This window comes from Ruditapes philippinarum, unplaced genomic scaffold, assembly GCF_026571515.1.
Source record: "Ruditapes philippinarum isolate M1 unplaced genomic scaffold, ASM2657151v2 ctg9370_1_1_1_1, whole genome shotgun sequence".
In the NCBI taxonomy this organism is placed as follows: Eukaryota; Metazoa; Mollusca; class Bivalvia; order Venerida; family Veneridae; genus Ruditapes; species Ruditapes philippinarum.
Genome location: NW_026856884.1, coordinates 28,863 through 43,073, shown reverse-complemented (window position 1 = coordinate 43,073; position 14,211 = coordinate 28,863). Strand labels below are relative to the sequence as shown.

General features: G+C 34.1%; 1 protein-coding gene across 1 annotated transcript in view; it reads right to left on the bottom strand.

The window, feature by feature from the left end:
* LOC132748004 (ATP-dependent RNA helicase DDX54-like) overlaps window positions 1-14,159 on the bottom strand; it is a 27,995-nt gene extending 13,836 nt beyond the window's left edge. The window contains exons 1-11 of the mRNA XM_060737543.1: window positions 13,822-14,159; window positions 11,277-11,394; window positions 7,696-7,766; window positions 6,553-6,741; window positions 5,936-6,027; window positions 5,337-5,432; window positions 4,203-4,386; window positions 3,344-3,475; window positions 2,236-2,446; window positions 1,436-1,570; window positions 859-950 (exon numbers count right to left, since the gene is read on the bottom strand). Coding sequence (XP_060593526.1) covers window positions 859-950; window positions 1,436-1,570; window positions 2,236-2,446; window positions 3,344-3,475; window positions 4,203-4,386; window positions 5,337-5,432; window positions 5,936-6,027; window positions 6,553-6,741; window positions 7,696-7,766; window positions 11,277-11,394; window positions 13,822-14,073 — 1,572 coding nt within the window. The 5' untranslated portion in view covers window positions 14,074-14,159. The remainder of the gene's footprint in view (window positions 1-858; window positions 951-1,435; window positions 1,571-2,235; window positions 2,447-3,343; window positions 3,476-4,202; window positions 4,387-5,336; window positions 5,433-5,935; window positions 6,028-6,552; window positions 6,742-7,695; window positions 7,767-11,276; window positions 11,395-13,821) is intronic.
* Between the last annotated feature and the right edge of the window lie 52 nt (window positions 14,160-14,211).

Sequence of the window (14,211 nt, the reverse complement as noted above, 5' to 3'; positions counted from 1 at the left end):
GCTGCGGTGGCATAAAAAAAAGAACATCAAAGCTTTTATCTGAATTAAATCAACGTTATTACATATCTGTCCGGACACATGGTACTGTAGTGTGCACAATTTAGGTAATTTTGATACCCTCCTTGACGGACCTCGGATATAAGTGTCAACATAATCAGAACTAAACAAACTAGTTTGTTAGTTAGGAGAAGAACCTAGCTGTACTGTGTCAAATTTTCGTACCTCTAGCTTTAAAATTATGAAATTTGTATAGAAAAATGTTCAAAAAGTGTCCGGTTGATGGTCCCTGACCAGAACATGTATATGTATACCGGCTAAATAACGACAAAGTTATATATTGTATAAAACTTTTGCATTCATACCATAGGAAAATGTGTTAAGCTTATGAATCCAGTATGATTCTTATAATAAGCCTTCCATATCATCGGAGACAATCTCTATAGGCATAAATTTAAAATCCTTAATACAATGATTGGTTTTATTAAAGTGTGTAGCGACATTGGTCGAAAATTAACGGATCGGAAAAATTGTTGATATCAAACCTATGGCTATTCAGCGTTTAGAACAACATATTGCTCTTTACATTTATCACAAGTGACAAGATATATAACATTTTTCGTAGAACAATCAGTATTGTTATTTACATGATAATTCTTACCAGGAATATATGCAAGTAACCCTTTGGCTGGTGCCAACTGATTCTACCCACGTGACCAGTGCAGACCAAATCATTCTGATCATGGTGCGTAGTGTTCATTCTTCAGTCAGTAAAAAATTTGAAATTTTCCCTAAAATTTTCATTTAAGATTAAGTGGAGATGGTTTTAAATGAAGAGATATAAACAGATATTATACATACAATATCATACGACTCCTCGTGCCAGGCAAATATCGTCTCGGACAAGTCATCTATTATTGTTTGTGGTACAGTACCATATAAACCATCTTCATCTGTAATAGTGTATTATCATTCTCATAATAACATCTACCACATGTTTGATATGTCACTTTTCATCAGATAAACATGATGTTTATATAGTTAAATATATACAACTGCTGTCAATTATTGAAGAAAACTCATTTTTTCCTCTAACAGAAGATGCTTGCTGTATTTAAAATTCTTTATAAATATACAGGTTATATGGCCGTATATAAACAGCTGTTTGCAATATAATCCTAGTGGCTTGGATTATATTTCCAAACAACCATTTATATAGGGCCATATAACCTGTCAAAAATCTTGATGACTAATAATCTATAAATATTACCAAAAATTAGAGATCTCTTGAATGTATTGAAAGTAGATGAAAATTATGGCCATTAATAATAAAATGAAAAATACTGGAACTAAATTTATAAAAGCTTTTGCCAATTATCATATTATGTGAAAATACTTGCTATAATAAAAGATTTACTCATAAATCAGTATAGGTTACCTTTGACTTGTTTACCAAGAGGTACAAACTTTAGCGTTCTTCCAAGGAAAACATGGAGATCAACAACGTATGCTACTTCATCTGGTGCTATCAAAGAAAAAGCTACGCCACTACGTCCAGCACGAGCAACACGACCTGTCAAATTATCACGAGAGTAGTTTACAAATTATCGACGAACAATGTATGATTCTAAGATCACATATCATTACCTTAGTGCTGTAACAGTCCATGTGAATTAAATAGGAGTTAACTAGTTATCGCACGGAGGAGACAATAAGCTCATCAATAACACTATCAAACCCATTACCTGATAAATGTGCACTGCAATCAAGTTTCAGGGATTAATCATTTTCATATAAAAAACAACAAGAGCACTGCATGCAGTGTTAATGCTTGCCTGTTTTAAATTATCGTAAAAAGGGGCATAACTAAAAAATTATTGCTTTCAGAATTATGCTCCTTGTCTAACTGCTGCACCTTGTCATAATATGTCAAGTTTTCCAAGTTTTATGTTGTTACTTTTTAAAATGGTTAAATTACTGCCAACATGATAGTATTTGCACAACAACAACAATGACCCTGCAACGATCAAAACAGCTCAACTTTTTTTTGGAAACAGAGGAGCTAAAAATTGAGGTACCAATAATATAGAGCCTAGTCGGACAGTACAGGCGCAGACTTTAAGTTCCAGCACGTTCAGGAGTCGGGGAAACAAGTACCTATAAAAGCCCTTATAAAGACTATGACGCCAAACTAAAATGTCATTAAAATGTTTACAATCTATATTCCCGATCACTCACCTACTCTATGAACAAACAGTTTAGCTTTGGCAGGAAAATTAAAGTTTATCACATTATCTAGAAGTGGTATATCAATTCCTCTTGCCGCTAAATCCGTTACAATCATCACCATTACTTTCCGATGTTGGAACTTTGCCAAGTTTATTTTACGTGCTGTTGGGTCCAATGAACTATAGATGTAGGTGCAGGAAACATCAGCTTTCTGAAGTACCTACATTAAAAAATTTCATCTTAATAGTACACGTCATACAACAGAATTTTAAATGATGATTAAATCTTCTTTTTTTTTTGTAAAAAAAGCAGTTTTCATTTATATGAGAGACTGATGTACATCTTATTTTTTATATTGAATAAATGTAAGACAAGTACACACAAAAAGATTATAACAAGAGCTGTAACTGAGCTGTAAGTGACTTATGCCCCCAAAAGGAAGCTGTGACATAAAATTCGCAATATATGCCAAAATATCGGTAATATAGGGCAACCACGTTTGATAAATATCATTCCTAAAACTTCAATGAAATTCCATTAGAAGTGTTAAGGAAAAAGTCTAAACAAATTTTACAATAAAATCATCATCAAGCATAACTGTGCACAAAAAAAATCATGCACAAAATCATGGCACAGTGCACAACTAGGTTTGGAAAATAATGACACAATACAAACAATTTCATAAATGTTCACTGAAATTTCCCAAGTGGTTTTGGTGATAAAGAATGGACAAAGTTAATTTACTGAAAAATCAAGATACTATGCACAACTAGGCTTGGAGACTAACAGTCCTGTGAAGTTTTAACTGAAAATCTCCCCCCCCCCCCCCCCCACCAGCATCTTTGGCAATGAAGAGTTACAAGCTTACTTCATCCAAAAATTGACCATTTACTGAAATGTCCCCATTCCCCGGCTATTGGAGATGAAGTTTCTGGAATTTCTCATTGTATCAAATTTAGGCAGTTAAATTTACAGTTCCTAGTCAGACTGCTAAGATGTTGCAAAGGGAGATAATTCATGGCTTTTAGAGTGGGGAGCTCAGGCGGCATCAATAATTACATGCTAGGCCTTTGTTAAACACATAAACAAGGGAGATAATTAATGTGACAGCCTTTACCATGTTGAGATATTCCACATGATGTTTGGTAGCAGCAAATACAACAGTCTGTTCATCTTCTGGTATCATATGTTTCAGTATGTGTAACAACACACCAAGTTTGTCGTCTGCTCGACACTGCAGGAATGAAAGCTACAATACAGAAATAATTAATATTATACAAAGTTCAATTAACAAAAGAAACAAGTGCATTTTTAAAACCACAGAAACAAGTATATTTTTCACACCACAAAAAATTGGTGCATTTTTCACACCACAAAAATTGGTGCATTTTTCACACCACAAAAAAACTGGTGCATTTTTCACACCACAAAAAAACTGGTGCAATTTTCACACCACAAAAAACAGGAGCATTTTTCACACCACAAAAAAAATAGTGCATTTTCCACATTACAGAATCAGAAAGAAAATTTAGTGCAATCTGATGAAATTTTCACAGGACAGAATAGTGTGAATTTTTCATATTATTGAATCTGGCAAATTTTTTACATGACACAAACAAGTAAATTTTTATGACCAAATCTGGTGAATTTTTCACATGCCCAATAAGTGTTAAATTCAATAAATTGTAGGACATGATTCTCAATAATAAAACTTAATGTATACATTGAATATTTGTGTTTACCTTTGGTCTTGACATAACCCGTTGAACTAGTAATTCAGACTTACAGGTTCAATTCCCCTCTCCTTTACTTTCATTCCTTCTGGTCTTTTAGATGAGACCTTAAAATGTAAAGTCCCTTACATTGGTGCATTACTTTAGGCATGTAAATTAATGTACTACATCATGCACTATCCCGAAAATAATAACTTATTCTGCAGTGTGCGTCACAATATGACCAACCACAACAAAATTTACCTTCAACTGATCACTTAGTTTGGTGTCAACATCTAATCTAATCAACATTGGGTCATGTAGCCCGGCTTTAGCAAAGTCTACCAGCAGTTTAGGTAATGTTGCTGAAAACAGCACAGTTTGTCTGGACTCTGGTAATCTATTTAATATCTCATTTAACTGCTCCTGAAATCCCATCTCAAATAATCTGCAATAATCAATTTTACATTTATAAAACCACAAACTCCATTCAAATGGAGAGGAAGCTATGATGTCATACACTTAAAATCTGTACCAGCAATTAATTATCACGCAAGTTCTCATTTTTTGTGAGATCTCCTGAGACCATGTTTGTCATCTTGAAATCGCAAAGAAACTTAATTGAAAATTTCTGTAATTATTATTAATTTTTGTGTGTGTGTAAATATGATAAAATTGGAGGAAATAATATTAAAATGGAAAGTGATCAAGACCAATAAACAACATAAACATTCGTTTACGTAAAATAAGATGGCGGAAATCGACCATCTTCAAGGGCCAATTAATCTCGTGCAAAGGACTGTGTGTCTGGTCGTGAAGATATTCTATTTGGGAGCTTATTTATCCCTTTATTTATAAGTCTCTGATAAAACAACAAAAAAGCAAACATTTACAAACCTTTACACCATGAACCAACATAAGCCCTATGCTCATTGTGTTTAACTCTTTCAAAGATTAAAATAATGAAAAACTGATAAAATTGTCAAAAGAACTGCCTGTAAAACAGTATGCTCCACTATTCTCAGTAATTGACAGTAAGCAAAGGGGCAAAACTCTGTAAAAATTTAACTCAGAGTTCAAGGAACCTGTGCCCATAATGTTAGATAATCACAGAAAACAAGTGGGTGAAATTTCAGCCCATTCCCTTCAATAGTTCTACAGACAACAACTTGGACACAAAAACTTGAACCAAAGCGTGACATCGACAGAGACGCTAACACCTAGGTGAGTACAGTAAGTAGACTCTATACGGTAGGTTTACCAACTTTTAATTTTTCATCTTGATAACCCTAAAACTGATAGTGGATAGTTCCAGAAATGGAAGCTGGTCAAGATCATTTAAGATAACCAGCAGGTAACAGGTTCAAGTCATGATATAGAGCCACAATAAAAACTTACCTATCTGCCTCATCAAATATAATATATTGTATAGACTTTAGTTTCAAATCCATCTCCACGGCAACATGCATAAATCTTCCAGGAGTAGCAATTATTCTGTAATATAAAATTGTAATTAAATAAGAGGATATTTTGATGTTATGTACCAAAGAAACACATATCCTCTATTTATTTCATGCTTTTAAGGGTTTTTTTACTTATTTTTACTGATTTTTGCTGTCATTGATTCAATGCAAAGCATATTGACGATACAATGATATTGGATGATAAAGCACAGTCACATAAATTCACATAGCCCTGTATCTCTATATAAATTATACTTCTAAAAAGAAATTACGACAACTAATATTTTAATTGAGCACTTTTTTATTAAAGTAGTGTATGAATTGACAATTTCATTCATAACAGCAAATAACGTCATCCTAAGATGGCAATTCATGCATAAAAGGAGTGGGAATGACTTCTTATAAAGCACACAACCTGTCATACAAGTGGGCTACATCAAAGTTTTTACATAATGATGACAATGATGATGCAGCAGAAACAAAGAAGCATTTTTTTTCCAGATATAAATGATATGTGACACTAGATGTACATACATGTCTGGGTTAGCATGTAGGGCAGCAAATTGGTCCTCCATTCTGTCTCCACCCAGCACAACAGCTGCTCTCAATCCTGTATATTTTCCTAACTGTAATCACATGTAAATACAAAATGTTACTTATAATTTCATACCATTGTATATTATTATGCAAAGTCTTATGATAGAAGCTGCAGAGGGATAATATATACCAGTTTGAGGGTTGGTATTATGTACTATCCCCAAAAAATATGATAAACAAGATCAACAAGGAAAGGCTGTGTTCAATGAACGTAACTGTGTTATCTATATTATTAAATGTAAGCTGAAAAATTACAAATGGAAGGTGAAAAAATAAGTATCTCCCAGGAAATATTCTTTTTGACTGCCTCAGGGTGATATAAAAATATCCCCCAGGAATATTCTCTATGAAGGCAATTTCAATGTGCCCTACGGCCTAGGGAGAAATAAGAAATAATTCCCTTGAAATATTCCCTTTGAGGGCAATATTCATGTGCCCTATGATGATAATAGAATTATTGCCAAAGGAATATTCTCTTTGTGGGTGATTTATGATCAGATCACAATATGGGTAGAAGTATTGAGGTAAAATGAAGTACTACAATTATAACATACCTCCTTTGCAAATTTCAGAGTTTGAAGAGCAAGTTCTCTCGTTGGTGACATAACAAGTGCTCGCGCACCAGACTTGGCACAGTGGGTCTTCAAATGCTCAAACATTGGTATAAGAAACGCTGCAGTTTTACCACTACCAGTCCTCGCCATGGCAACAACATCTTTCCCGTCCATAATGATAGGTATGGTCTAACAAATAATGACAAAACATTTGAACTCTATAACACTCATAGATGATAGGGATAATAAATAATGACAAAACAAATAATTTAACTCTTCAAACACTAGTAGCGAACCTTACTCAACCAACTGTGTAAGAACTGAACCTGGTCAGTTTTGGTTCTAGCCAGATAGGGATTGGCTCTAGGTAGGTAAGGGGTGTTAACATGCTAAATTTGCATTTATTTTTGTCTTTGACTTGAAATTAGACAACAATTACTAATGGAAAGGGATTTAGCAGCATATGGAATGACATAAAAATGTGGAAGAGATGATTCCATAACCTCTACTGTAACAAAACTTGAAAAGCACAGCATTGGGTGTTAACACTGTTCTTGTCTGTTAGCAGCAACTAATATATATATAAATAGTGTACACTAAAAAGGGACATAACTCATAAAATATTGCTTTCAGAATAATTCCCTTTGTCTTACAACTGTTCTTTATCATGATAAAAAAGTATTCCAAGTTTCATGTTGATATCTTCCACAGTTTAAAAATCATTCTACTTAATAGGCAATTTTTAAAAACTTTAAATGAATGAAAGGGGCATTCCCCCCAAAATATATTGTTACAGAATGAACCCCCATCCCTTACAACTGCACTTCATCATAAATAGAACAGGTATTCCAAGTTTCATGCAGAAAAAAACAATGTTTGAAATATGGACTACATTGAAGTTTTTATACGCCGACAATGTTGCCACCGCAACAATCTTTACAGTCCGAACTTTTTATAACACAACATATAACCATGCTAATGTCTACACAAATATATTTCAAAACATATTACTTACACTATACCTTATTTTTCTTATGCCATAATGTTCCTTAAATTTAAAGGTATTTTGAAAATTGTACTTGCATGTCAAAGATGTTTAAAAATCTTAAAAATTATAAAAATCATTGTCATACTGGGTTTTACCTTTCTTTGTATAGGTGTTGGTATCTTATAACCTTTCCGTGTGACCCCTTTATAAACATTATGAGATAACCCTAAAATATATAAAAACAAAAGTTGGATTGAAACATAACATAGCAATGATAATAAATGAAAACATTTACATGAATAAAGCTTTTCTATAAATACTTTCTACTGTGACTAACAAGAGGTGGAAGTAAGGCAGGACACTGGAGTCAATAAGGAAGTATTCTTTATTTACATTTTTGGAAAAGTTGGCCGGCCCAGATTCAGGGTTTTCATTGAAAACAGATTGGCGAATCGCGATCCATATCATTGGTTAAAATTAATGCTGTGAAAATTGGTTGTACTTTCAATCTGTAGATTAAAATATCCCCTTTCACCCTTACCCGAATCAGCTGTTTTCCTTAGCATATCTGTTGTCTTAGATAAAAATTAAAACTCTGTCCATTGCATAGGTAAATATGTGTTGTTATTGGCAAAAATGATTTGGGGGAAAAAATCAAAATCAACCAATTTGAAACAACCTTTGCTAAACAATTCTATTTTATATGAAAACCAAGATGAAACTGCTTTCCACAGTTTAAATCACTCCAAAACATTTCATGGTTTTCTTTATTTTATAAAACTCTTTTAGAAAGAAAATGTTTCTATAAAACAATATTATAATTTATACACTCTTTCAGGTGGAGCATGGAATTGGCCTTAAAAAATCACTAGCACAAAAAAAAAACTTTTCTCAGTGCTTGATAGTAAATAATAAAGCAATTAACAAACATGATGATTTTATTAACAAGAGGGCCATGATGGCCCTGAAATCGCTCATCTGTATATAGGCCCCTGGGCCAAGGGCAATTCTAAACCAGGGGCTTTTATTTGAACGAACTTGGTAGACACCCATTAGAAGATGTCTGTGATAAATATCTAAGCTCTACCTCTTTGGGGTTTTTAAAGGAAGATTTTTTTTAAGTTTTTACTATATACATATAGGAAAATCAATGACCCCCCCCCCACCTTGGAGGGGCCAATTTTGACCCCAGGTCTTTTATTTGAACAAACTTTGTAGACACTCACTAGAAGATATTTCATGCTTAGTAGCTAAACGCCAGCTCTTTTTATAAGATTTTTACTATACACATATAAGGAAAATCAAAGACCCCTGGGGCGGGGCCAATTTTAAGCCAAGGACCCTTATTTGATAAAACTTGGTAGACACCCATTAGAAGATGTTTCATGCTAAATATCTTAGCTCTAGCTCTTTGGGGTTTTTAAAAGAAGATTTTTTAAGTTTTTACTATATACATAAAGGGAAAAACAATGACCCCCTGGGGCGGGGCCAATTTTTACCCCAGGGCTTTTATTTGAACAAACTTGGTAGACACCCACTAGAAGATGTTTCATGCTTAATATCTAAGCTCTAGCTATTTGGGGTTTTTAAAAGAAGATTTTTTTAAGTTTTTACTATATACAAATAAGGAAAATCAATGACCCCCAGGGGCAGGGGCCAATTTTGACCCCAGGGCATTTATTTGAACAAATTTGGTAGACACTGACTAGATGATGTTTCATGCCACATATTTGAGCTCTAGCTCTTACCGTTTTCTAAAAGAAGATATCTAAAGTTTGTTTTTTGGGGTAGCTATAGCAACCAGAGTTCTTCTTGGAATTAAATTCTTTGAGTTGACTACCAAAGAAACATTCCTGTGAAGTTTGAATGAAATTGGCTTGGCGGTTTATGAGGAGATGTCGGACGACAAGCGATCACAAAAGCTCACCATGTCACTTTGTGACAGGTGAGCTAAAAACACAAGTCATACTGTGTATGACATACAATTGTAGTTATGAGTCTTCGAAAGTGATGCAGGATTTTTTTTCACTAAGGACCATAATTCATTCAAAATCCATGTCAGAGTTAATGGTTTTAGAAAGTGATCTTCAATAATAAGTCATAAAACACTATTAAGATTCAAGTGAATACCCTCAATAGTTTTGAAAATTGTTGTCACAGGAATTTTCTGTATCCAAAAAGACTCTAAACTAAGTCAAAATCCAAGCTAGAGTTATGGTCCTTGGAAAGTGACCTCTTAATACGATGTCAAAGACAAAATATCAACTAGAAATGTGTCCATAGGACACGGGTGCCCCCACCGCGCCACTGTTCTGTCAATCTTTTTACTAAGTCAAGGGAAATAACTCTACAAATACTAGATAAATTCACAAGCGAAACCCCATGTGCAAATCTAAATATGCTGAGCAACCTACCAATAAGGTTTAATGACTATGTCAAATCCTTTTTGAGTAACTTGCGACACAAGTTGAAAATTGCAAAAATTTTCTAAGTGAAGGGCAATAACTCTAAAAATACTAAATAAATCCAGAAGAAAAAACCTGGTGCATAACTACACATGCTGATCAATATTCCTGTAAAGTTACATGACTCTAGATAGGTCAAATACTTTTTGAGTTACGTGTGACACATGTTGAAAATTGCAAAATTTTACTAAGTGAAGGGCAATAACTCTAAAAATACTAAATAAATCCAGAAGAAAAAACCTGGTGCATAACTGCACATGCTGATCAATATTCCTGTAAAGTTACATGACTCTAGATAGGTAAAATACTTTTTGAGTTACGTGTGACACATGTTGAAAATTGCAAAATTTTACTAAGTCAAGGGCAATAACTCTGAAAATACTAAAAATATCCAGACGAAAATACCCAGGTGCACAACTACACATGCTGATCAACATTCCTGTAAAGTTACATGACTCTAGGTCAAATACTTTTTGAGTTACATGCGACACAAGTTGAAAATTGCAAAATTTTACTAAGTCAAGGGCAATAACTCTGAAAATACTAATTATATCCAGACGAAAATACCCAGGTGCACAACTACACATGCTGATCAACATTCCTTCAAAGTTTCATGACTCTAGGTCAAATACTTTTTGAGTTACATGCGACACAAGTTGAAAATTGCAAAATTTTACTAAGTCAAGGGCAATAACTCTGAAAATACTAAAAATATCCAGACGAAAATACCCAGGTGCACAACTACACATGCTGATCAACATTCCTGTAAAGTTTCATGACTCTAGGTCAAATACTTTTGAGTTACATGCGACACAAGTTGAAAATTGCAAAATTTTACTAAGTCAAGGGCAATAACTCTGAAAATACTAAAAATATCCAGACGAAAATACCCAGGTGCACAACTACACATGCTGATCAACATTCCTGTAAAGTTTCATGACTCTAGGTCAAATACTTTTTTGAGTTACATGCGACACAAGTTGAAAATTGCAAAATTTTACTAAGTCAAGGGCAGTAACTCTGAAAATACTAAAAATATCCAGACGAAAATACCCAGGTGCACAACTACACATGCTGATCAACATTCCTGTAAAGTTTCATGACTCTAGGTCAAATACTTTTTGAGTTACGTGCGACACAAAAGTGAACGGACGGACGGAAGGACGGACGGAAGGACGGACAGACGGACGGAAGGACAAGGGTAAATCTAAATGCCCGCCACTAACGTAGGGGCACAAAAATTAACAAATACTGCAGTGTGGAATTATTACCCATAGACTGGAAGCCTCCTGATTTCTTTTTCTTTCTGTTCTGTTGTGTAACAAGCTTGCGTACATCACTTTGTTCCTGGTCTATGTCAACATCAGAGTCATAATCAACCTCAATATTCTGAAAAAAAATAATTCACTTTTGCTTTGAGCACATTCACATACATATCCATCGTTAAATATTAGTTTTAAGTTCTTGGGACAAATCATATGTGACAGTTTGTAATTTGAATGCATAATATACTTTATTTTGTTTTACACTTACTCTTTCTCTGTTGTTGTTGTACAATCATACAATCAGTTTTTGCTTGAATAATCATTACAATTTAATTGATCTATTTCAGACTTCCCGAAAGTTGAAAAAAACTGTCAGACATTCGGTCTGACAAACCATGAAAATCTGTCGGACCGAAACGAAATCTGTCGGACCAAATAAAATTGATCAAAATCAAAGAATAACTTGTGTTTGTATTTCTAAGAAACTTTTTGTTTTTAATTTTTTTCGCCGTAAAAATCGGCACATTCCTTACAGCGCATTTTCATCTCCTCCCTATCATACACCAACGATTCACTGTCTTGCTTCTAATTTTCATTAAATTTTGTCTCAGGTCTATTCTTTTTATCCTTTTACTGCTGTTCTGCCTGTTCCTCTGACGTAGATTTTTTATTTTTCCAAGGTTTGGCACCTTTAGCGACGCCATTTTGTATACATGCGGCTTGGATAAAAGCCGGACAGTCGGACCGATCCGGAATAAAAACTCGTCGGACCTGATCAAAATTTATCGGACATGTCCGTCGGACCGACGTATTTCGGGAAGTCTGCTATTTCAATATGACATTTGTGTATATGTTGTGTACATGTAAACTGTTTATATATTGTAATTATGTTGTGTACATCAGCTGAGGCCCACATGGAAGATCCCGGAAACCAATGTGATAAAGGCTTACTTACTTACGCAGAATTCATTTACTGGAGTTCATGGGCACAACCATTTTGTCATTCATGCCAAAGTTAATTTGTTAAGGCTGCACCAATTGGTCATATTCATAGTATTTTTATTCAATGTTTCATTGTTGTTTATTTAGTTGTGATTTTGCATGTTGTGTTTTCTATATATATAAGCATTTCTACTTTTTGTCAGCTAGGTGCATCGGCCTATTGCAGTCAATACGAAAGTCAAAATTTGTTTCCACAAGGACTGGGATCCTTAGATTTATTTTCGGCCCTGATGATTTTTTCCCGGCCCGAACTCTGAAAGGTATTTTTTTGTAGGGTCGGGGGAGGGATATTGCCATAATTATAAACAAAAATATTTAGCAAATATGAATTATCAGACTCAACTATAAGATACTATGAAAAACATATACAGAAACATAATAAATAAAACATTAGCATAATTCACAAGAAAATGATACATCTTTCAAAGGTTTAATTTTGAAGATTGGAGAAAAAATATGTTTTGGTAAGGAAATTATCCAAGACAAGATGGTGGCTTACACTAATTAGCAAAAACTGGTTGTATCTTGGCGTGATTTTGGTTATCTGGGTCTGTGAATACAAGCAAGAATGAAATCTTGGAAGTTTTGCATATTTTAGAAGGCCAAAAATTGTTTCAAACTGGCTGAAATTTTATTGGGACATGAGGACTGACTGTATCGAAATTTATCTCGGCCCTCCTGATTTTTAGTTGGCGAGGTCCGAGGACCGACAGACTTTCGCACAGACTGCCTATTGGTACTCTTCGAAGCCTTAGTGCTACCGGGTATAGTATAGTACATAGAAATACCACCGTTTAAATAGTATTGTTTCGGTTTTTAGCAAACGTGTAAAGAAAAAATTCTATATGCCAGAGCCTGAATGCATCGTTATGGGGCAAATTGTTATGATGGAAATTATAAGTGTTGTTATGACAAGGAATGAAATACACATGTACCCTGGATATGCTTTATTGTGTTTTACTTTCAATTTCTATTTTGCCCACGTCACACCTGATAATAACCCTTTTTAAAAGCTATATGTAACAACTTTGTATCTGGTATCAGGTGGAAAGATGCCTGGACTTCTGACATTATTGTCACCCCATGTAGTTCTTATTAACTTTATGATAATATTGGATGAGGGGTGAGGTGTCTTCATTGATTTTCCTACTTATTTTAACAGACTCTGAAAAAAGGCTTCTTCCCAATTGAAATTTTCTTTAAAATCATGCAGTTTTCCCAAAAATCTTAACTTAAACCTGCTCTTTTTCTTCCCAAATCAACAATTTTAGGGATGATTTTTCCCAAAATCAAGAGGCTAAGGCCTCTCCCCAATTAAGTGAGAAAAATCACTGGTCTTATTGATTTTTGGGGGGTGAAGTGTCTTGAGGGGTGAACAAGTGAAGTGTCTGTGGGATGAAGTGTTTTGTTTCCGTAGTTCTTGTAGACCCCTACGGGTATCTTTAAATACACAAGACAGTACCCAAAATACTGAACCTTGTTTATGGTTTAGACGATTAAACTTCAAGGTATACATAGACGAGTTTGCCTATGTCACCCATTTACATACTTTTGAATTTTTCTCATCAGTGACCTCTTCAAAATCAGAATTGTCTTCTTCCTTCTGATGTCTAGGTCTCTGCCAAGGTTTTTTGTCTTTCTTCTTAAATTCCTTTCCTTTTCTCACATTGCTAGTTGGTTTTTCTCCATCATTAAATCGTTTGTTCTTTTCAGCGGGAATTTTTTCTCTCTTAAATTTTGCTTTCAATTGTTTTTTAATTTTAGTATTATCTTGTTTCCCTTTATGCTTTTGTTTCGACATTTTTATTCTGAAATACAACTATTTCAAAATTGTCAACAAAACGTGTTCATGGGCGCAGCCATTTAATTTACTCTCTAAACCTAATGCATTAATGCAAATTATCTATAATTATAGAAATAATGATATCAAAACCGTTCA